Source organism: Euprymna scolopes, chromosome 34 (genome assembly GCF_053919585.1).
Source record: "Euprymna scolopes isolate OS-2025 chromosome 34, ASM5391958v1, whole genome shotgun sequence".
NCBI classification, from domain to species: domain Eukaryota; kingdom Metazoa; phylum Mollusca; class Cephalopoda; order Sepiida; family Sepiolidae; genus Euprymna; species Euprymna scolopes.
In genome coordinates this window covers 67,082,606-67,110,133 of record NC_136515.1, presented here as the reverse complement: position 1 = coordinate 67,110,133, position 27,528 = coordinate 67,082,606, and the positions used below count along the sequence as shown (strand labels likewise).

The following is a 27,528-nucleotide window of genomic DNA, read 5'->3' as shown; positions in this document are numbered from 1 at the left end:
TACTTACAGTTTACGCATAAAATAATACTTTCGTATATTAATTTATGTGATTAAATGAAGTAGTCATATATATATATATATATATATATATATATATATATATATATATATATGGAGAGAGAGAAATAGTTGGATGCTTTACGACTTCTAATTTTAACATGTTTTATACCGTGTATAGTGAAGATATCTCCACGTCACGAAACACTAATGATGTTCAAATAATTTCAGCTTGAAAGCTAAAGGGTAAAAGCTCATATCTTGCAGTAGGGGTCTGTGGGAGGGTGAGCGGAGCAACATGCATTTAGTAGCAACAAAGTATTCCTTTTTTGTCAACCCTGTCTTCACCAAGGCTCTGTTTTGCAGGTCAAAGGCCATTTCCGTTCAAGATTCGCAACAAAATATCAGGATTGGCAGCCAAAAGCAATAAACCCTAGGTTTATTGTTAGGTGGCACGTTGAGCTGGAGAGGGGATGAGATCAAGCTGTTAGAATTTTCCAGAAAAACTTTATGTAACCAAAATCGATGATTCCATAACTGGCTTCTAAGATCTGAGACTGTTTTCACAATTTTTGGAGGATAAAGACACATTTTGGGTTAGATTATTATTCTAGGGTATAGCGGCACGTATCACTTTTTTTGGATTCGCCCAGTTTCTATAAAAAAGCAATTCATGTGCAACCACATTTCTTTCACTTTACTCACCGTATTTACCCCCCCCCACCACCACCACCACCGCGAGGGGATGTGACACAAGGAAGGTAGGGATGACTGAGCCAGCTCCCTTAAAGGAGGAGCGGTGTGGCTCTACAAAAATCACTGAGTAGCCCAGTCGGCATTCCAGGATGAGGTCGCTTCAAACAAAAAAAGATAAACTTACTCCACCCAAAAGCTAGTTGGCAAGGCCTGTAATAGTGGATCTCACAGGGCTACCCAGACCTCGTGCCTCAGTCCAAGGGCTAAAAGTCACTGCAATGGTCCAGTACCTGTCGGACTGATTACTGAGAGCGGTCCTACTCACTAATTATATACTAACCTCCCTACTATAAAAAAGGTCGACCTTAATATGGAGTAGGCCCTGGATAATATAAGTGTACACAGGACTTGTACTAGTATTTATTAAAAAAATGGCCAAGTCTGGCTTGCTAGATTCTTGCGAATAGTAGTAAGCACTCATTCAAATAAGGGACAAAAAAGGGAGAATAACTTCCTCGCCTCTGAAAATTGGAAGTAATGCCTAAAAGCATGACCTTCTAAATACCATAAAAAATCCATCGTTCACACTCTAATTGCAGTCACAGGGCACAATAAATAAGTGATACATCAAATACTACCACCTATTCTTAACCTTATATATTATTTAATATTATGTTTCGTATGTTATATAATATTTTTATTAACACTTGTATTTGCGTAGGAAAACTATTAACCGTTTATGATCTGGTTAAACTAACCCTAACCCTTTATTATCTGGTTAACTAACCCTAGCAATTTATGATCTGGTTAAACTAATTCGTTCAGTCGTGAACAAATTAATATAACGGCACAAATAAAGTGGGCACTTATTATTTATAACACGCCTTGTACGTATTAGTTCAGTGTCTGTGTAGATGCCAGGTACCTCCAGATTGCAACTGTCCATTGCTTACATTCAGTATGCAGCCATTTGTCTAAAAGTGTAGAGGATTTCATTTGTTGTCATAAACACACTTTTTTCAAGCACTATGGATAATAATCAAGGTAAGTTTATGAAATGCTATAATTCTCAGTCGAAGATTATCTATCAAACTTCGTAATTTTTCCAGTTTAAAAACAAGCATAGTATAATTACGCTTTAAACAAACTAAAACTAGCAATGAATATTTTTTCATCATTTACATCATAATTCAGGTCATAAAGGGTTAAGTTATTGATTAACTTAACCCACGTGCTGAGAATAAACACACATAATAACAAAGGTTAAAATGAGGAAGATGAAGTTCATCTTAAAGTACAGGTTCGAATCCTGTATGATTCTCATAATTCACTTTGTAATTATATCGCGGAAACTTATACAAACAAGTGGTAAAAAAAAAAAAATTAAAACCAGAATTCGTCCTATTTTCAAGTTATAGGCATCTTAGTCAACATCGACTTCGGTGTATACCTCCTCAGTCTACACCCATTCATTTCCTGCCTTCTGATATGTATAGGAACAATGTATTTAATTCATCCCTTTTTCACGCGCTCTACTTTGTCGTACACAAGCTATTAATAAATGAAATGTCTTTGTCGACATAGCTTTTCAATTATCTCTTATTTACTGAAACGTGTATTACTAGAAACATAATGCCTGGTGAATCTAAACAATGACCAATTCTCTACACACGCTATGCTAATCTTAATTAACTAGAATATCAAATATTATAATTTTATACAATATCTAATAACTAGATGCATTATTTAGTTAAGTTTCTCTTTCTCTAGGGGTAAATATTTGGTTAGCTAGTCTCATAATTCATTTCTTCCATATTAGGCTCTTCAAGCGCTTACTATTTAGCTAACCTGTTTATAGTCTAGGGGATTGAACGCTGGTGGTGGGTTTTCTTTCATGACTTGTTTGTTTTAAATATTTCTACCTTTGTAGTATCATGATGTATTTTTTTTTTTAATAAACTGGCTTCATGCCTTGTCTGGAGCGACTTGCAAGAAAATTAAAGAAAATGTTAAAATAAAAGACAAACAATGTTCTTCTCTTCTTCCAAAATGCAAAACCAGCCTTTTATCAAATTAGCGATAATAAAAAAACAAAGAATTTGTTACATAAAATTTGACTGAAGTTTTTTTTTTTTTAAATTTCTAACCCAAACCATTCCATGCAGTTGAATTTTTTTGTTTAACTTTTAGAGTGTTGCATTGTAATTTTTTTTCCAGAAATATTACCTGTCTCACATTGGTCACCTGTAAAATGCCAATCACAATTACACCTGTCCCACTTAAGATCATAGGTGCCGTGGCCCGAGCAGTCATTTAAACAGATCTGTTTGACATTAACCATATCGGGTTGATTACAAAGGGGGCCCTTATAGCCGCGGAAACATAAGCACTGGCCCAGCTTACATATTCCGTTAGAAGAACAGTTGTTTGGACAGGAAACTACAGGGCCACAAAAGGGGGAGTAACCAAAGTGGAAAAAAGGAAAAATAGAAAAAAAGAAATGTTTGAGTATAAAAAGTATTTTGTATATTCATAAGAAAACGTTTTATTTATACAAACATAACATGGCTACACGTTCTAGAACATGTTTCAGTCGTAGCTAGAATAAGCCCGACATCCCCCAACAAAAAAGAACAAAGGTCATTATGAATAAATAAATAAATAAATATATATAAGGACGAAACTCAACTCATTAGCCATTACTTATTATTTATAACAACATAGCTTTGTTACACATTTCAGAATATGTTTCAGTTGTAGCAATAATGCGTTCAATATGTATTATATACTCTACTGTGTTTTGTTACTAATTTTCAATGTCGAATCCCGGAGTTCTTTATATATATACATGTATATATATACATATATATATATATATATATATATATATATATATATATATATATATATATATATCGGAAATTATACAGAAGAGAAACTCAACAAAACAAGCTAGTCATTCCTCATTATAATTTATTTCACTTCGACATGATTGGCGAGGATCATCAGATGAGGTTAGGCCAACAGTGGTTTTACTGGAGAACGAGCACGTTCATGGCGTCTTGGCGTTGGTATTATTAAAACTTAATTATATGTAACAGAACAACAATATTCGTTACGATCTTGCGATCGGAATGAAGTAGGTCAGACATTTCGATATATGAGGTCGATATGTATGATAGGGCAATTGACATCTCGCCCAGGTCGCTAGCGATGTACTGAATCCTAGACGGCGACCTGTACGAAACATTATTTTCCCCTCTCTTTCTCTCTCTCCCCCCCCTCTCTCTCTCTCTCTCTCTCTCTCTCTCTCTCGTTATCGACACTAATACGGTATGGAGGTTCTCATTCTCAAAGTAACTCACATCTAGCGTAGCTAATCTGATGACCCTTGACGCCATGACGACATGAAATAAATTGTAATGAGAAATGGCGAAATAATTCTTTCTAACTGCGATATATATATATATATATATATATATATATATATATATATATATACATATATTATATATATATATATTATATATATATATATATATATATGAAGATTCAGAATCAGTAATTGTACCGAAATCGGAATTTTTGTACGGAATCGGTATTCCGATTTCGGTACCATTACTGATTCTGATTCTTCGTACATCTCTAAATATTAAACTATAAAATGTTTATTTTCTTCTGGTCACTGTAAAACACCTCTTAAGTGTGAGGTGGGGTGATCAATAGATCTTAGTTTTATTGGAAGTTACAATCAATAAGTATTTATTATCTCATTATTGCTACAATCAGTTGACGATTTTTTCAAAACCAAAAGCAAATAAAAATAATTAATTAAAGGAATCGTTTTTGGCATCGGAAAATATTTTTCTAATTCCGATACCCCTTCCGATACGGCAAACAGTTCTAATTTTTCAGATTACTCGTCCCAACGCTAATAATTATTATGTTAGTTCTTGACTTTATTTCGTTTTTAACTTATCAGAAGAAAAAAAAAAACAATTTTGGAAGCAAATAAACTCATTGAATTGTGCATGATTACTGTTATGGTTGACGTTCATCTTCGTCGCCAACTGTTATGTTTGCAGGTTGAACCAAATAACGTATAAGACAATACAAATGAAGACTCAACAAAACAAAGGTAGAGCAATAAGAAGTGTATTAGGAAAAGTATATTTACAGTATATTTACATAATGGTTGGCAAGTAAGAGAGTATTGGCTGGAGAAACTATCTGCTCTCGGCTCGGCCTTCAGTGGCTTCTGGTTAACACACACTCAGACTAACCGAGTCTTGCTATTTATGTGTAATATAATCCACATATGTAAATGAGTGGGTGCCACCACAAAAAATACAAAAAAAATTTCGGATTTTGTAATCATGCCCATATGCCTTTATTTCTTCTATAACAGGTAAGTGCTTTTTCTTCTACAGAGTTAAGGTCTGAATAAGTTCAAGAATCGACATAATAATTACGTGAATAATTTTGCGCTACGAAACGGGTGCTGTCAAAAACTGTGCATGTAAGCGTACGTAAGGAAATAAATGGTAAGATGGTCAAGATCTTGAAACTCCGAATATAAACTTTTGTCATTCATTTGCTATATGCTCTGTAGTAATATCGAGCTTCATAAATAAAGGATTGGCATAAACAAAAGGCGAAATAAAATTGCATGAACATATTTCCCTATATATATAATATTATGTATATATATATATATATATGTATATGCAAATATATATATGCATATATATATACAAATACATATATACATATATATACATATATACATATATATATACAAATACATATATACAAATACATATATACATATATATATACAACTACATATATACATATATATACATATATATATACAAATACATATATACATATATATACAAATACATATATACATATATATATATACAAATACATATATAAATATATATATACAAATACATATATAAATATATATATATATACAAATACATATATAAATATATATATATATATACAAATACATATATACATATATATACAAATACATATATACATATATATATACAAATACATATATATACAAATATATACATACATATATACATATATATGTATATACAAATACATATATACAAATACATATATACAAATACATATATACAAATATATATATATACAAATACATATATACATATATATACATATATATATACAAATACATATATAAATATATATATATATATACAAATACATAAATATATATATATATATACAAATACATAAATATATATGTATACAAATACATAAATATATAAATATACAAATACTTATATACATATATATGCATATATATATACAAAATATACATATATATACATAATATACATATATATACATATGTATATATACATACATATATACATATATATACATACATATATACATATATATACATATATAAATATATATACGTACATATATATACATATATATATACATATATACATATATACATACATATATACATATATACATATATATATACATATATACATATATATACATACATACATATATATACATACATACATATATATACATACATACATATATACATACATACATATACACATACATATATATACATATATACATACATACATATACACATACATATATATACATATATACATACATATATATACATATATATACACATATATATATGCATATATATACACATATATACATATATACACATATATACATATATATACACATATATACATACGTACATATACATACATATATATACATACATAAACATACATATATATATACATAAACATACATATATATACATAAACATATACATATATATAAACATACATATATATATACATAAACATACATATATATACATACATATATATACATACATCTATATATCCATACATATATATACAGCTATATATCCATACATATATATACATCTATATATCCATACATATATATACATCTATATATCTATACTTATATATATACATCTATATATCCATATATATATATATATATATATATCCATCTATATATCCATATATATATATATATATCCATCTATATATCCATATATATATATATCCATCTATATATCCATACATATATATCCATCTATATATCCATACATATATATACATCTATATATCCATACATATATATACATCTATATATCCATATATATATATATATATATATATATATATATATATATATATATATATATAAGCAGAGGGTGAATTGCATTATTATCATGACTGAATTTTTGCATTCATGATCAAAAATCAAAAAAGTCTCTTCTCTCTCTGTTGCAAATATTGACGGTAGAAACTCTAACAAATCAACCAATGTCATAGACATGCGTGGAAATATGATATATATAACTGAATTCCTCCATATAAAAAAAGTTGAACTAATCAACATTCAATGACGCCTGTTTAACGTGTACGAATCTGATACAGTTGGTGTCAGCACAATTAGGAGATGGATTCGTGGATTTCAGAGTGGCGACATAGATGTGAGTAGCAAAGCGCGCTCTTTACGCCCATGCATATCCACCACCACATCACTGGCAAAAACGCACTGATGGTTACTTTACATCATTTTAGGAACAACCCTTGAATATTATATATTTCCAGATGATCGCCGTCACATTGAGTTCTCTCAATCTTGTCGTCCATGCCATCTCAGATGACTCTGCACTCCCGCCGCAGATTTGCACATCTTGAAGCAGATGTGACATACAAATTAAGCAATTTTCATCGAGTTAGCTTCCTCTATAGGTTGAAGGGTATTCCTATGAACAATCACATGTCTTCTCAGACCAGCAGTAGACTTGCAAACCTAGCTGCATGTGACACAGATCGTTTGGTTCGGACTAATATGTGCAAAGTCGACCTGAACAGGAGTTTTGTGCGACTTAAGGTGGTTGACATAGCCAATTAACATATGGTATATATTATTATAACTAAACTATATATTTAATACATATAATATAAATTTAATATATATATATGTATTAAATATATATATATATGTATTAAATATATATATATATATATATATATATATATATATATATATATATATATATATATATATATATATTACTTGTGCAAATGGAAACTCAATTAACTTTCTTGGAGTTATGATTTTGGATTTTACCGTCATTGGATTATTTACCTTTCGCCAGACTATCCATTCACGTGTAATCACCTTCTTCTTCACCATATTCCCTCTGCTTCATGTTTTGTTATCAAGTAAGATCTTTGACTTACTTGTAGTTTCACCAAATACTTTTGTATGCAAAATCCGATACCGCATTTTGCTAATTCCTACCCTCTGATGAGAAGGAAAGTATTTCTTTGAAACTCCGCGGATTAAGGACTATTCACGTATCAAGTGTTCCCTTTCCAGATTAAATATGTTTTAAACGCTTTTTTCAAAGTGTTTTAACATGTTTTATTAACTGTTTGCTCTTGTATGTGTATATGTATATATGTGTATATACATACATGCATATACACATATATACATATATATACACATACATATACATATATATACATACCCATATACATATATATATACAGACATACATATATATATATATAATATACATATATATACATATATATATATTATATTTATATGATATGTATTAAATATATAGTTTATTTATGTAGACACATTATAAATATCATATATTAAATTTTTCCTCGAAAAATGCTGTTACAATTATATTCCACCTTTATCTTTACCAATCCTTTTTGTTTAGATATATAACATTCATTAGTATATGGCAATCCTAACTTTTTTATTACGTATACTCAGTAGAAAAACTAGACATTTACTGGGACAGAAATATGCATAGCCAGGTATTGCGTTATTCAAAGATGACTGCCGAAATATACGATGTTAATTCATCTATAAAATTGTTTCCAACATTACATGAACTGAATTTTAAAATAAATCAAACCTTTCATACCACAAATATAGCTACATTATTGACAATATATATTATATATACAGGGTTTAATATACATATGTATATATAGTACATATATTACATATATATATTATAATATTAAATATATATATTAATTATATATACATATTAAATACATTTATTCATGTATACGTGTTTAATATATATATATATATATATGGATATATATTTAATAAATAAATATAAGATATATATATATTAAATATATATAATATATACATGCGTACTAATTATGTTTTTATTAAATATATATATATATACGTTAATTTGATATGTATATATTAACTGAATATTTACTAAATATATATATATTAAATATATATAATCAATATATATTATAAATATATACATATATCAAATATATAAATATATATTCTATATATTTTTTAATATAAATATATATATATCAAATATATATATTTAATACACACATTATATATATATATAAATATATATGTATATATATATACACGAAATATATATATATATAAATATATATGTATATATATATACGAAATATATATATATATATATATATATATATATATATATATATATATATATACGAAACAAATAAAAATTGATTTTTAAAACTGATATTTAAATGAGAGAAAACGAAACAAATTAAATGTTACATTCGGATTTCAATTTCTTTTAAATAATTCTACTACAAATAAAATTACTCGTATTTATAATCGATTTAATTTTATTAGAAAATAAAACTGGTTCAATGCATCGTTAATTGCTGAAAAATAAAGATTAGTAGTTCAGTTAATACAAGTACCCTTTATATAGAGAGAGGAGCTCTTATGGTTAGTCTTCCTTCCTTGCCAGTGTACCAAACTGTCTTGCAATCATATAGTCGAAAATATTTGCACCTCCCTATCTTTTCATTCTTACAGAAAAGACGTTGCGATTCTTTGCTTTATAGTTACTTTAATTAGAGTTGCTTCTCATAAAATAATAAAACCAAAATAACACGAAATAATAAATATCCACAAAAACTACGGAATAATAAATAATCTAAATAATACGAAATAATAAATTATTTATATAATAAGAAATAATAAATGATCCAAATAATAAGAAATAATAAATATCCACAAAAACTACGAATGGTAAATAATTCAAATAGTACGAAATAATAAAATATCTAACTAATACAAGACAATACATGATCCATATAATACGATATAATAATGTAAATAATACGAAATAATAAATTATCCAAATAATACGAAATAATAAATTATCTAAATATTACGAAATAATAAATTATCTAATAATACGAAATAATAAATTATCTAAATAATACGAAATAATAAATTATCTAAATAATGCGAAATAATTAATCATCCAAATAATACGAAATAATAAATTATCTAAATAATACGAAATAATAAATTATCTAAATAATACGAAATAATAAATTATCTTAATAATACGAAATAATAAATTATCTAAATAATACGAAATAATAAATTATCTAATAATACGAAATAATAAATTATCTAAATAATACGAAATAATAAATTATCTAAATAATACGAAATAATAAATTATCTAAATAATACGAAATAATTAATTATCAAATAATACGAAATAATTAATTATCAAATAATACGAAATAATAAATTATCTAAATAATACGAAATAATAAATTATCTAAATAATACGAAATAATTAATTATCAAATAATACGAAATAATAAATTATCTAAATAATACGAAATAATTAATTATCAAATAATACGAAATAATAAATTATCTAATAATGCGAAATAATAAATTATCCAAATAATACGAAATAATAAATTATCTAAATAATACGAAATAATAAATAATACGACTTATCCAAATAAGGTGAAATCACAAATTATCGAAATAAATAAATAAATAAATAAATAATAATAATAATAATAATAATAATAATAATAATAAGAAGAAGAAGAAGAAGAAGAAGAAGAAGAGGAAGAAGAAGAATCTAAATAATAAGATTTGATTAATAATCTAAACTTTCTGCTCTGTTTGCGTCCGTTTATATTATTTCATAAATTGTCGAAAAAAATACTTCTTATCTATCTATTTTGAATCGACCCCTAATAAAACCTGTTTGATAAGGTGATCATTTTTCAATGAACTTTACCAACAAGACCAAAATAATTCTGTAAGCCAATTAGCGAGTACATAATATCTATCTATCTATCTATCTATCTATCTATCTATCTCTCTCTCTCTCTCTCTCTCTCTCTCATATATATATATATATATATATATATATATATATATATATATATAATGTGTATATATATATAACTTTCTATCGCAATCAATGTTTCTATTTATAATTCCAATTTTCTTTAACGCTAAAACCTTGGAGCACGTGTTTCTTTTTGGATTAAGTCGTCGTGGTCCTAATTACAGAAAATCCAGATTCCATTTTTTGAGATTCAGTATCTCTTTCTTTCCGCAGGATTATTTAATTGGGTATAACCCCTCCGATTCCTCGGTTTCTCTCCGTTTCGTCTTCGTAACTTGGTCCGTGACGTCTTCCAATTAAACTGTTTGTCAATTAATCTATTTTCTTTTTGTTCGTTAATCGTTTATTTAAACTGATTTTTTTAATACTTTTACACATCCATAAGAAATTTGAAACTAACGGTTTCTGCTATTTCTTTTACGCGTGCATTTGTTCGTCTTTTCGTTCTAATTTTCGACGTTTTACTTCTTTATTTTCGTCTTCTATCTCAATTTTTCTTTCTTTTTAAATGGTTTGTTTTATTCCCTTTTCGTTTTTTTTTATTCTTTGTATGTTCTCTGTTTGCCTTTCTCTCTAATACACACTTATTTTTCGTTCTCCTTTTTTTTCTATTATTGCCTGTGTTTTTATTTCGTTTTTCATTTTTTTTCCTTAGTTTACTTATTTCTCTCTTTCTTTCTTTATTTGGCTGTTTTACTCTTTTCTTCTTTCCTTTCATTCTATTTATTCTTTCTGTTTCTCGCTGAGACACACTTATTTTTCGTTCTCTTGTTCTATTATTTTCTGCGTTTTTATTTTTTATTTCCTTTTTCCTTATTTTATTTCTTTTTCTTTTTTCTTCAATTTTACTCTTTCCTTCCATTTCATTCATTTATTTTCTTTTTCTCTTTCTCACAAACTTATTTTACATTCTCTTTGTTCTATTATTATCTGTGTTTTTATTCCTTTTTTCATGTTCCTATTTCTTTCTTTGTTTTTCTCGTCCATTTTTATTTTTCTCTCTCTTTTTTATTTTTCTTTCTTTTTTATTTTTCTCTCTTTTTATTTTTCTATCTCTTTTTTTATTTTTCTCTCTTTTTTATTTTTCTATCTCTTTTTTTACACATTTTCTTTCTCCATTCTCTTTTCTTTCTTTTTTTTCCTTGCTTTTCTCACCATTCTATAATATTTCTGTATTCTTTTCTTTCTTTCTTTTTACATTAAGTCCTTCCATTGTTTATCCTTTTCCCTAATTACTATACAATCTCTTTTCCTCCTTTCTTTCTTTCTTTCTCTCTCTCTCTTTTCTAATTTTTTATATCATTATCTCTATTTATTTTTACTTTCTTTCAATTATTTCTCATTCTTCTTTCTTTTTTCTCATCTATCTCTTTTTCCTCCTATTTTTCTTTTCTATTTCTTTATGCAATTTCATTTCTCGTTCTTTCATTCTTTCTTTCATTCTTTCTTTCTTTGATTTCGATATCTTTCAATTTTTGTTAAAAATCTCCTCATTTTTTACATCTTTTTTACTTTCTTTTGTTCTCTCTCATTCTTTCTTTCTTTCTTTCTCCTCTATCGTTCTCCTCTATTTTTTCCCTTTTTTCCTTTCTATTTCTTTATGCATTATCATTTCTCGTTATTTCTTTCATTCGTTCTGTCTTTGATTTCTTTATCTTTCAATATTTTCTCTTTTCATTCTTTCTTTATCTATACCTTCTATCTTCTTTAATTTTCATTTCCTGGTTATCATTTACGAGTCCAATAAACACCTTTTATTCAATTAATCGTATACAATAGATAATGTGTCTCAACATTAAATTACTTCTATTCAATTTTCTATAAGAAACCTAAATCAATATCTATCTAAATAAATGCGAAAGTGTGGCTCAAATCAAAACGGGTGATTGACTTTACTTTAAACAAGTTGCGAACTATTTTAAAATTGCAAGATAAATTGATTTTTAATTTCTTTTCCTTTTCGTCACATCTGAAAGACGAATATTAAAATTTTCAACTGTAAATTTTTATCTACTGAAATTAAAGTCAAAATCGATGAATAATAATGGAGGTTTTTTTAAAAACTCGATGAACTGTAAAAAAATAAAAAGTACATATTAGTAGAAAAAATACATAATAATAATAATAATAATAATAATAATAATAATAATAAAATTATAATAATAATAAAATTATAATGTTCGGAACGAAACGTAATGACTTTCCAAATATTTAATGACGTCCATAAGTTTTTTTTTTTAAATGAAAAATAAAAATGAGAGTAAATTAGGATTCGATATCTTTTTTTCAATTCGACATAAAACCATAGCAATATTAATCAATTGCACTTGAGAAGTTTTTCTATAATTATCACAAGATGTACATTAGCAATTACTTTTCATTCACTTACGTTTGGTTTCAACTTCACACACACACATACACACACACATATATATATATATATATATATATATATATATATATATATATATATAATGCATCACAAAAGTGAGTACATCCCTCAAATTACTTTCAAATATTTAAGTATATCTATTCATTGGACAACACTGAAAAAATGACTATTTGGCACAATGAAAAGAAGTCTGTCGGCAACATATATAACAGAGTTAATTTATTTTCCCCTCAAAATAACTCAAAATATAGCCATTAAAAGCTAAATCCTCGGCAACAAAAGTGAGTACACCGCTTAAGAAAAGTTGTCGATATTAACAGACAACATGCCACTTCTCAATATTTTTTGTGGCCACCATCATTATACAAAACCGCCCTTACTCTCCTGTTATGTGTGCCATACCTACACTCAAGCATGAATGTCTGGAGCTTCATGAGCGCTGCAGATATTGTAGAGTTACATTTCACTGAGGGAAACATTAACTCCAAAATGTTCTGTCAAATACTGCAGCAGAGCATGATCCCCTCCCTCCAAAAACTAAGTCGCAGAGCAGAGTTCCAGTATAACAATGACCCAAAACACACATCCAAGACAACCACTGCTTTACTGAAGAGGCTGAAGGTAAAGGTGATGGGCTGGCCAAGCATGTCTCCAGATTGGAACTCAATAGAACATCTTTGGAGCATCCTAAAGCAGAAGGTGCCAGCTCCGTGACGTCGTAATTGAAGAGTGAAAGAGCATTTCATTTGAAGCTCTGGTAAACTCCATGCCGAAGTCTAACATATTCTTATAAATACGAAGTAAGCGATAAGATTCCTCTACATAGAAAAGTGCTCTTATCACTAATTATATATAACTAGCGGGCAGTTCACCCACTTAGACGTAATCATTTTGGCCAATTTTTACATATTATTTATGCGAGTAAATACTCTTACCAACGATACCAATTTCGTGGGGGTCCAGTACTGCTGAGAAAAGTTTTAGGCAAACATACAAACATACATACATACACACTAACAGACAGGTGAGATTGATATTATATATATATATATATATATATATATATATATATATATATATATAAATGTACATGGGTGCGTCGAGACATCCAAACTGACAATAATTTCTGTAGAACAATTGATTAATAGAACGACAGTTATAATCAATCCGGAAAAGGTTAATATCTGGAAAAAAAGTTATCGTTCTTTTCAAAAAGAAGATATGAAATAGAACCCGCATCAATTATAAAATGAATGACAGCATTAGAAACATATGGTAATGGATTTTCATACATATGTACTTCATGGATCAAATTAAGTCGACTATTTTATTTAATGAAATCTTCTAAAAGTACTTGCTTTGCATTAAGTGGAAAGATCATATTCAAGTATGTGTACATATCTATTTATTCAATAAGAAATGGGATAGAAAGAGCGAGATGCAACCTCAATCTTCCTTAAGGCGTGCATCAAGAAGAGAGAGAACTCTGATGTAAACAGTTGCATCGAACGAGCCTTTCCAAAAAGTGTGACTGATTTTACCATTAAAAACAACTAATTGGTGTTGTTTTCGAGCGACTTACTAGTTGTGTAAAAATCCCACTTTGAAAGCAACAACGGAAAAACACCACATCTATCTATCTATCTATCTATCTCTTTCACTTTATATATATATGTATATATATATATATGTGTGTGAAATTGTCTTTGTGTGTGTCTACATTTCCCTACCAAACTACTCTGCCAATTTTCAGTCTACAGACTCGAGATTTGACATAAAAGGATATTGAGACTTGGCAAAATCTTTTAAATCGGTTTTAGGCCAGGGTCGGAGTTCTACCAAACACCTCCGCCAATTTTGGGTCTAAATACTTGGAATTGTAGATGTAGCTTATTGGACATAGGTCAACCTTTTAATTTGATTTGAGCCCAAAATAATAAATGTTAAGGGTCAAAATTGAGGTCAAAGTTTTTAAAAAATTGACCTCTGCGGTCTCTACCAAATTACTCAGCCAATTCTTGTTCTAAACATTTGGCATTTTAGGTAAAGTATATTCAGACATAGGGCAAGCTTTGTAATTGGTTATTGGCTGATAATTTGGCACAAAGGGGTCAAAGTTTAAAAGATTTGACCGTTGCGGTCTCTAGCAAAATATTTAACCAATTTTGTGTCTACACATTTGAAATTGACCATAAAGGGCAGTCAGATATGCAGCAAGATTTTTAATCAGTTTTTGGGCGAAAGGGAGGCTGCCTAGAAGTCAAAGTTGAAAGAGTTGACCTTTGCAGACTCTACTAATCTCATCCGCCAATTTTGGGTCTAAACATTTTAAATTTAAGATGTAGGTAACCTGGACATATCAAACTTTTAAATATATATTTATCTCTCTCTCTCTCTCTTTCTCTCTCTCTCTCTCTCTCTCTCTCTCTCTCTCTCTATATATATATATATATATATATATATATATATATATATATATATATATATATATACGCATAAAGTTATAAAGAGAACATACGGCCCAAACCAAGCCGGGCTGAATAAAGAAACAACACAAATGATTTGTTTCTAGTGGTAAAACCATTCAACACCTTTTGTTTATACCTACATTATATATATATATATATATATAGTTGTGTTTTTCTTAGTGTAAGCGTTGTTTGGATTTTCAAATGAAATACGTATATTATACGCTTAAATGAAAAAATTGCAACGCATATATATATATATATATATATATATATATATATATATATAAAGGTAGATGGATATATAGATATGTATACATGAACAAATACTGTCAATTGATCGATTTATAGATCAGATTACTTAATATCTGTAATAGGGCTTAAATCGATCCATGTTCATAATATTTTATCAACGCAACATGCTTACTTGTATTTAGTATAGTATTTCATATAGAGATAAGCTCTTATTTTCGGATTTTTAATCAAAATTGAACACTTTGATGGATTTCTTTTTCCAAACAACTAATTATATATATATATATATACATACATTATATATATATATACATTATATATATATACATACATTATATATATATACATTATATATATACATTATATATATACATTATATATATACATTATATATATACATTATATATATATACATTATATATATACATTATATATATACATTATATATATACATTATATATATACATTATATATATACATTATATATATACATTATATATATATATATATATATATATATATAAATCATTATGTTTATTTTCGTACTTACCAATTCCACAATCAGATCCTTTGTATCCTTGTTTACAAACACATTTTCCGCGAACGCATTCCCCGTTGCCATTGCAAGTGGGGACTTCACAAGCGTTCGCCGGAATTTCACATTCCTGACCTTTCCAACCTGGGTGGCATCTGCATAGGCCTTCGTCATAGTAACCATTCCCCTTGCATAAAACAGGACAGGTGTCTGCAAAACAGGACGAAAAAACGCCAAAATAATTTAAAAAGCTACAAGAACTGCATAATGGCTGGCTTTAAGCACTTAATTTAAACGAATTTGGATTATTTGTGTCTTTTACTATTCGTGACCTCTTCTGAATTACGAGTGTCGTTCCAAAATAATGCCTCCTATTTTTATTCGTGCCGAATGGATGAGGGGGGGACTGCAAATTGCATTTTTATCATGACTTAATGTGTGCGTTTATGACTTGCAAGTTTCATCTCTCTGTTGCAGATATTGACGGTAGGAGACTCTAAGTAATCAGCTCCCTGTCATTGACGTGCGTCAGAAGCATAGATGCGTCATTTAATGCCTCTCTGAAGATCACCATTCATCGGAGCCTGCTGATCGTTTTACGAAGCCGGTACAGTTGATGTCAACAGAGTGAGGAAATGGTCCGCCGATTTCAGAATGGCGACGGACATACGATGTACAAGGTGCACTTCTAACTTTTAAAACTGAGTCGTAAAGACTCCTTTTATCGCTGGTAAAAGTGTATTGAGAATGGTGGTGACTATGTAATAAAATATAATATGGAGCCCTAAAAGACGCTCGTTTTAATGGTACCATTCCTGTCTTCGAAGTTTTCAACATTTAAGTTTTCGAGCAAAGAATTAGGAGGCCTTACTTTTTGAACGACTCTCGTATCTCTCTCTCTCTCTCTCTCTCTCTCATATATATATATATATATATATATATATATATATATATATATATATATATATATAACTACTTAATTTACTCACATAAAATTAATATACGAAAGTATAGATTTATGCGTAAACTTTAAGTATGCGTAAACTTTAAGTATTTACTTCAAAAGTGCTCAATACGTAGGTAGAGGTAGTTAGTAATTTATAAATTATAATCGCCATTTTATAAATTACTATATATATATATATATATATATATATATATATATATATATTCAACTTCAATTCACAATTTTTGAAACCACTTTCTTTTATTATCCCTTAAGAGTATATGTCTACAACCTCAACATACATTAAAAATATGTTATCTCTGTATTTAAATATGTATAAAAATAGAGGGACCTAATCAACAATAAGAATTACCTTCTCTACATCGGAGGTATGTTTTTCGACTGTTAGAGACATGTAAAGATTGGGTTTCAATATGTTTTTTTTTCATAGAAATATCTGAAGTGTTTGCTAATTTCAAAAATACAGAGATGAAATATTTTTACTATTTGTTGTAGATTGCTAACGAAATAGATCTGTAACATATACTCTTATGAGAAAATAAAAGAACATGTGTTTCCAAAAATTGTGATTTGAACTTTAAAAAAATACACCCACACACACACACACACACACACACACACACACACACACATATATATATATATATATATATATATATATATTCTGAATATCATTTAGCATCAGACAAATTTAGTATATTTGGTATAGCACTATATTATTGTCTTTATTGTTATAACTGGAAAAACAAAACATTACTGTTGGAACGTGTCTGTGTATCTGTGTGTCTGTCCGTGTACATCAGACTCGAAATTTGATTCCAGGGTACTGAGATTTGGGAAAATCTTTGTGATCCATTTTCGACCAGAAATTTGGCTGTTAATGGGTCAAAGTTCGACAATTTGACCTTTGAGAACTCTACCGAACTTTTCCGACATTTTTGGGTCTAAATACTTGCAGTTTTAGATATAGATTCTTTGGACATGGATCTAACTTAATAAGTTGATTCGAGCTCAAAACACTAAGTGTTTAGGGCTCATAATAGGGGTCAAAGTTTAAAAAATTGACCGCTTTTTTTTGCTCAACATACTCCTCCAAACACCCGGGCGAAATGCTAGTATATATATATATATATATATATATATATATATATATATATATATATATATATATATATATATAGCCTGACAGATCCTCACTATGTTGAAAAGCAGAACATTCTGTGTTGCTTATTGCGATATCTATTTTCTAAACTTACTAGCTCTCGTTACTTATCGGGCACTGTCGAAATAAATACCGAAACTATTTTCATATGCCTAAAAGACGAAAAACTCAGTAAAAAAAATGAAGATTGCAAATGATTTTCAAAAGAAAAAAATTAAACGAAAAAATTTTAAATTTCAGACAAATGATTGAACGAATAGAAAGAGAATTGGTAATTTAAATAGACCTTTCGTAAACAACTGAAGAGGAATAGCAAAAAGAAACTGATTTTGAAAAAAAAAAGTCTAAAACAATAGACGCAGAATCGGTTGGAAATTCAAACCGAAAAACGTCGTCCACACACATAAACACACACATAAAAAAAAATGATTCAATGAAAAGATTATGTCAGTGACATTACGTTTAATCCTTTGATTAAAATAAATTTAAAAACAAAATGGCTTTTAACGCAAAAGGGAAAAGACAGATGCAAGATGGGAGGCAAAAGAATACGATAACAAAGTAAAAATTTCCGGTCGACAATTGAAATCATTTTGGCATAAAATGAATTCTTGAAACTATCGGCTTTGCATTAAGAAAGTTTTAAACTGAAGACTGTCATGAATTCTTTACGGTAATTCTTTCCCCTCCCTTCTGTGTTAGGAGGGTGCGAGAGAGGGAGTGAAAACGTTTCTTTTGACAGAAGATACCAGAAGGAAACAATAGGAATAAAAGTTCAACAGAAAATGTAAAAGTTGTTCTATTTAAAAGCCAAGCAAATGTCATGATGCTGCAGTTTTTGTGTGAAAACCCGACTGCATTACGATTCGCAAATAATCTGTTGGTATTATTACTGATAGAGTTTATTTCAGCTGTCAAAACTGTAAATGTATATAACAGCCATTTTATGAATTCTTACACGCATTTTTTTTCAATTTGTATCATTTTTGCAGACACGATACCATTTCAAGTTCAAAATGATAATAATCAACTTCAAAATGGACTTATTTTCACGGTAGAAAATTAACAAACTTCTAAATAAGAAATAATCCACTTTAAAATGAATTAATCAACTTCAAAATGGCTTATCAACTTCAAAATAGATTAATCAACTTCAAAATGAGGGAAAATCAACTTCAAAATTAGCAATATCAACTTCAAAATGTGAAATAACTAGCTTCAAAATGAATTAATCAACTTCAAAATAGATTAATCAACTTCAAAATGAGGGAAAATCAACTTCAAAATGAGCAATATCAACTTCAAAATGTGAAATAACTAGCTTCAAAATGAATTAATCAACTTCAAAATAGATTACCTAACTTCAAAATGAGAAATAATCAACTTCAAAATGGATTAATCAACTTCAAAATGAGAAAAAATTAACTTCAAAATGAGAAATATTCAACTTCAAAATAGATGAATCAACTTCAAAATGAGAAATGAGAACTTCAAAATGAGAATTAATATAATACAAATAAATTTAATATTTATTTTTTTAATTTTTACTACGATGGGATACGAAATGATATAAGCTTGTCAAATAAATTTATTTAAAATTTAATTTCATCTAAGTTAATTACAGTGGAAAGTAATCTTTGTATTCCAGATGTGAAGTTTGTGCAAGTCTTAGGGGAAATATTATTGATAGCCTCGGAGATCATCGCTTCTAACTTGCTGAGATGATATTCTTTAGTTAAAAAAATATATCTCAGTTAAAATTTGATTAATCCATTTTGAAGTTGATTGTTCTAATTTGAAGTAGAGTATTACTCATTTCGAGGTTGTTTTCAATTTGAAATTGATTAATCAATTTTGAGATTGATTGATCTATTTTGAAGTTGATTAATTTTTTCACTTAAAATAATTCAATTTCGAGGTTGATTATTATAGTTTTGAACTTGAAATTGTATAGAAATAAATCATTGTCGATCTTCTCTTTTTACTTGTGAGTCACCAATTATTAAGGCCCGAAAGCCACCCGAGGATAAGGGTTGATGAATGTAAGATAATAGTATAGTAATCGCTAATCGTGTAAATGGGGTAGAATTTGATTATTTATGGAGACGGCTCAACTAGAACTTGTTTACATTGGACTTGAAAGCTACCATGTTGTATTCAATCGGGAAGCAGGCCAGCGGAACAGTTAAAAAAGCGCTTATTACTGATGAAATCCGGCCTAGTTGTCCCCCAGAAAAATGGAAAAAAAATAGCAATTTTTTAATATTATATATCCGAAGTACTGTTGATCAAGAAAATACTGTGTTGGGGGTTCTTTTGTAATTTTTCACATTTACCGACACATACAAACATAGAACAAAGAAAAACACAGACAACCGCTCCTTTCTATTATAGATGGATGGCATTTGAGCAGGCGTCTCGCTATTTGTTATGTAAATAAACGTCTATAAATTGGACGAGGTATTATTTTTTGCGACTTAATTCCACCAAGAGCGAGAGAAGTACGAAGCCTCAAATCTCAAGTGCCCAAGTCAGGAGGAGTGGTCACCGAAAAGGGGAAAAAGGCGAGTACCGGAAGTCGAGGAAGGAGTCGCGCGAAAACAAAATTAGTAAGTTAATTAGGATATAACGGCAAACGTGACGTAAGCCGTGAAAGAAGAGAAACGAGCGACATGCCAAGAAACATCTGTTTGATATGAAAGCAAAGATGGAGGCGGCTTCGGTGGCGGTAGAGGCAGTGAAGATTTCAATTACTGTTTAAAAGTTTCACGGAAAAAAAAAATCTATTTCGGGTGAAGAGAAACTTAAAAAAAAAAAAAAAACCCTAAGATTATTTTATTTTATTTCATTTATTTATTTTTTATTTTATTTTATTATTATTTACTTTTTATTTTTTTTTGAAGTGTGTGAGATTCTACGCCACGAATTCTATGCTCCAAAAGAAGTGTTTAGAGTCTTTTTAACTTTGTTATTCGTTTAGTTTCAAAGAAGAAAAAAAAACTATTCAACAACAAACAAATCCGTTGAAGCAAAAGGTCAGATCCAAACGATACAGTTTTAACCCTTTCACCGCCAGAACATTTTAATCATGAAATCCGCACGTAACGGAATTTAGCGTGCAACTGACGCAAGAACATATACACACCCCCTCATTTACTTCGTCGACTAGGCCTGTACTTTGAAGACCAGTTTGGGCTGAAAGCCATAGGAATAAGAAATATTTCCTTTTTGAAAAGCGACTTCAAAGTACAATTTGGCGGTAAATGGTACGGTGTGGTACACGTGAAAATAAAATGTGTGTGTCTATATCCTCCGCTGATGAGGATATAAGTCGATATAAACAAGAAAAAGACATATTGTTTCTGAATATTAATAATAGGGGGCGGATCTGCACAATCGTAAGATACGCTTAAATATGATATTTTAATTTGTCCAGATTTCGTATATATTATTATAGAGCCGTGATTTAAAAGGTAAAAAAAAAAAAATATTCGGGTTCCATCAGGTAGAATCGAAATCGAAAGCAAAGCTGGTGACGTTACCACCGTACCAACGTGACACGCATAAGAACTGATTAAAAATCAAAATTAAAAATAGACTAAGATGAATATACAAAATGTACAACGATTTTTTCAATTTTGACCCTTGTTTGACCCGATAAAATTTATTTTCACAGGCAAAAGACCCATAAAAGAATGGTCCATGAAAAACCCAATCCATTTTGCTTTCCATTATCAATTCATAAACATATACATGAATAGACATTTTCGCACACATAGACACGTGATGATGATTGCAACGTCTTGTCAGACGAGTGCCACTCCCTCAGACATTTAAAATCCATGAGCCCAATTGTCTGAGGGAGTATCTATGCAAATATGATGTTACAGAGTCTTAGCTTTGTACGACAGCTAAGTCTCTCTCTCGGTTCAAAATGTTGAGATCCAGCAACAAGCAAGAGCAAGATAGCCAGCAGCAAATTAAACTGCAGACCAGCTTAATGCGGGTAATGGTCTTCCGCTTTATGGTTTTTTAAATCAGAGATTTGCTTCTCCTAGAAAGGTTGCCTTCACCACGGCTTACGGGAGCCCTCTCTACCCCAATACACATATACACACACAAAAATATACACGGTGCTAGTTGGCCGTTGACCCAGAAAAGGGATATAGACACGTACATACATATATACATACATGTATGCATATATATATATATACATATATATAAAAATATAGATGCGTAGCTATATATATGTACATATATATATATATATACATAGACGCACACATATATACACAAATATATATGTACATATACACAAATATATATATACACATGTACACATACATCCGTATATACCTGCACATCCACACACACATATCCGATGCCTTAATTGGAATTATGGTCAGACATCTAAGTGAATAGTTCGGTTTTCGTAAAGGTGGCTCTCCCCTCGAGCTTTCTCGTTGTTGGTAAGCACTAGGAGCTGCACCATGCAACAGTTTCGATAGATATTTTGTTTTAGATGGTTGTTGTTTTCAGGTCCGTGGCTCAGATCGAAGATTCTCCATTTTGATAAAGATCTCTCTGTCTGCCTTCCGCTCTCTCTCTCTCTCTCTCTCTCTCTCTCTATTTATATTTTTTTTTACGCAGACACACTTTTTTTTTATTTCACCAGAGTAATTCTAAATATTGCATGAAAGTTGCTGAATTTTCGTTTTTATTCCAAAATCAAAAAACCCAAGAAAACCAAATGCAAAGAATTATTGACAAGAATTATCTTTGGTTCTTCACAGACTATCACACGATAATTATGGACCCAATCATCGCAGACATTTTGACAAGTATAGTCTCTAAACTTATTCAGTTGTATATTCCTTGAGGAAATGGTACCTTCTCCTTTTTAAAGAATTGGTAAAAAAAAAAGCGGAACTGAATTACAAATTGAATTAGTCCAACCTTAAAATGCTTCTTATCAGCCCTGCTGGGATTTTTTCCGACAGAAGTTCCGGTTCCATAAAGACATCTAGGCTTCCATTTTTTCATGTAGAATTGATAGATTCTAATGGAATTCTATATATTTCATTTATTATGTGCCTACTCCCAAGTCCTGCACACGCCTGCAACGCGTCTCTTTTATTTAAAAGATGGAGAGACGGTGAGGATGCTGCAGTGGATAACGACACGAACTGACATCCTTGGTGTTCCAAGTTCGAATCCAATTCGTGCCATTAGATAACTTTCACATAGGATGTTGGCAACTTTATCGTCGTACCTCCCGCAAGTACCCGATGTCTTTCTTGAAAGAATTGGAACTAGAAAAAATATCGGGGAAACCAATGCCAACAGGAGACAAAGAGAGATCAGCAACCATCTAAAGTTGAATATCTATCAGAGTTGCTGCTTTGTGCATCTCCAAGTGTTTACCAACGTTTCTGCATAAGGTCTCCAAATTAAAAATGGATTTTTATTTTAAATTTAACAGTCAGTTGTATTTATAAAATTCGGATTAATATATTATACTACTTATCATCCTCTACTAATATTTATACATAATTTATATATTTACATTCTTATTTACTTAGTAAAAATATATAAAAGTCCAAAATAATTTATATATATATATATATACTAGCAGGGGTGCCCGGCGTTGCTCGGGTGTTTGGAGGTGTATGCTGTGCAAAAAAGAAAGCAAAAAAACAAAAAAAATGGTTAATTTTTTAAAACTTTGACCCCTATTATGACCCCTTAAAATTTATTGTTTCGGGCTCAAATCACTTTATTAAGTTAGATCCAGGTTCAAGGAATCTATATCTAAAATCCCAAGTGTCTAGACCCAAAATTGTCGGAGGAGTTTGGTAGAGTTCTTAAAGGTCAAATCGTTGAAATTTGACCCCTTAACAGCCAAATTTCTGGCTGACACCCGTCACATCGATTTTCCCAAATCTCAGTACCCGGTATTTCAAATTTCGAGTCTATAGACTAAAAATTGACAGAGTTATTGCGTAGGAAAATGTACACAGACAGACAGACACGCAGACACACATACAGACAGACAGACAGACAGACAGACACGTTCACTTTTACAGATATATAGATATATACATATATATATATATATATACATGAGTAATTACAGAGAATATAATGCATAAATCACAAAAGTCAACATTCCAAATTTAATGTTGACCATCTTACAATTTATTCTTTTAGTTCAGTTGACATTTGCACTTCTTGACACTATGTGTTTCGTATCACAAAATCTTTCGCTTAAGTATTATATGTATCAATGAATCTATTTTGCCCTTAACTCATCAGAATAAATAGTAAATATCAATCTCTAAAAGGAAATAAAATGGGTTTGGGCATGATTAAAAATCCGAAAATCGAAAGAGAAACTGTAATTTCCTTATTTTACGCCATTATGCATTTTTTTATATATATATATATAAATAGAGAGATTGAGTTGCTTGCTAATTAAACACCGTTAGCTCTTGGTTTCTCACTTATATAAATCTCACCTGTCTGTCTAAACGTATGTATGGATGTATGTATGTATCCCCAAACTTTCGACAGAGACGACGGATATTAACGAGATTGGGATTATTTTGAAGGCCGATATCTCGGACGACAAATATCGAAAAGTTGCCCCAAAACATTAATTCCTACACCTCAAATGGGCAGTTTTCTAGCGGGGTCGATTTTTGCAAGCCATTTCTGCAAGTCATTATACCGATTGAATGGACGTTGCCTAATTTTACCGTTCCGAACTTCCGGTCGCGTCATGGAATTGCGGTAAGACGTCAGATTTTCTTTCACTTCCTTTTCCGCTTTCGCGTTACAGGTTTGAGCCTGCCTGCCTGCCTGCCTACTACCACGTTTTTTTTTTCTTTTCTGCTCAACACACACCTCCAAACCCAGCCTAGTTATTTAGAAATTTGAATCTAAAGAAAAAAGTAGAATCGAAGTATTTATGCGATTTAAAAAGAGGTAATACTGCTACTTACTTTGTCCACAATATTTTCCGGAATAACCCGGGTAGCAAATGCATCTTTTACTTCTGCATTCGCCATGATGGTAACAGTCATGAGGACAGTCCGTATCCAAGTTTTCTAAACAATTAAATAAGAAAAAAAAAGACAAAATTTAAACACACAAAAAAAAAATTTAAAAAAACAGAAACAGTAAACATGCCCACTTGAATTTAAAGCATTACACACCGACTGGCAATCAGAGCCTTTTATGATAATGCACAGTCGTACTCGATACTAGATGACGTAAAAAAAAGAGAGAGAAGTTTGTTTGGAAATATTTTTTTTTTTTAATTTTTAGATTCAATAATTTAAATTTTAACGTTGAAATTTGAAGCATGGCTAATCGGCAGCCATTATTTGCGAGGAATTCAACTGTTTAGTTCATCCCAACAATCAGGAGTGGGTGTTGGTAGAGGTGGTATTAAGTAAAGAATGACAGTATAAAGTGGGGGACGACACAATTGAAAGTTACATAAGAACACCGCTCCACCAGTAACACTCCCCCATGGCGTGAGCTCATGTGTTCAAAACGATCGATTTATTGATTTTTAAGGGTCTGTTTATCAATCTATTCACAAAGCAATTTACAATCCGCTGATATTTTTAGTCAACAAAAACAAAATATTTCGCCCTTCCTAGAAAAATTAAAAGAAATTAAAATGTTTTAAATTTGTTTTAATAACTGCCAAAATGCATTGTTTTGCTTATTAGAGTATTTATGTATGCATACATATATATATATATATATATATATATATATATATATATATATATATATATATATACACTTGTGCCCGATATTATTCATACCCCTCGGATCTTTGAGATTTCTATAAGAATATTGCTCAAACCAGAAGGTAGAAAATATTAAAGGGATTTCAAACAATAAATCAAGCATAAGCATTTAATTTAAACTCAACAAATAAATAAATTATGCAAGTTTGAAACAGTATACAAAGAAAAACAATAATGGCACTAGTTCAAAATTATTCATACCTCTCTTACTAATAGTCAATAGCATGCCCTTTATTCTTAATAACTGCCTGTAACCGTTTTGGATATTTATCAACAAGGTTTTTACAAACATAAACACTGATTTTTGACCATTCTTCAATGCAGTAGTTCTCCAAATCCCTCAACTTTCTAGGTTTCCGCTTTTTAACCTCAGTTTTCAATATGTGCCAGAGGTTTTCGATAGGGTTCAGGTCGGGACTCTGGTTAGGCCATTCCAAAACATTAATTTGATTATCCTCAAACCATTTTTGACTATTTTGGCAGTATGTTTTGGATCATTATCCTGTTGAAGGACTCAGTTTCGTCCTAAATGGAGCTTCTCCGCATCCTGTCTATGTTTTTCTGGAGTATCTCCAAATATTCCTCCTTCTTCATGGTTCCATCTATCTTGACCAAACTACCTGGACCACTATCCGAAAAGGAGCCCCCAAAACATTAGGCTACCACCACCATGTTTCACCGTGGGTATGGTGTTCTTTGGGTTGTAAGCTTCTCCTTTCTTCCTCCAAACGTAAGAAGCATCCATATGGCCAAACAATTCAATTTTTGATTCGTCAGTCCACAAAATACTTGGGAAAACGGACTCTGGAGAATTCACATGGGTCCTAGCAAACTTTAGACGTGCTGCAAGGTGTTTTCCGGTGTGCAATGGAGTCCTTCTTGGTCTTCTTCCTTTCAGACCAT

At 29.9% G+C, this 27,528-nt stretch overlaps 1 protein-coding gene across 20 annotated transcripts in view; it reads right to left on the bottom strand.

Annotated features, from left to right (window-relative positions):
* Positions 1-27,528, bottom strand: part of LOC145259277 (teneurin-m-like) — a 694,747-nt gene that overhangs the window by 281,597 nt on the left and 385,622 nt on the right. For 15 of the 20 annotated variants that reach the window (XM_080117118.1, XM_080117125.1, XM_080117123.1 and 12 more), the window contains 3 exons: positions 25,804-25,908; positions 16,683-16,877; positions 2,920-3,132 (listed from right to left, as the gene is read on the bottom strand). In XM_080117118.1, coding sequence (XP_079973244.1) covers positions 2,920-3,132; positions 16,683-16,877; positions 25,804-25,908 — 513 coding nt within the window. The remainder of the gene's footprint in view (positions 1-2,919; positions 3,133-16,682; positions 16,878-25,803; positions 25,909-27,528) is intronic. The other 5 variants (XM_080117129.1, XM_080117134.1, XM_080117133.1 and 2 more) reach the window with 1 other exon arrangement.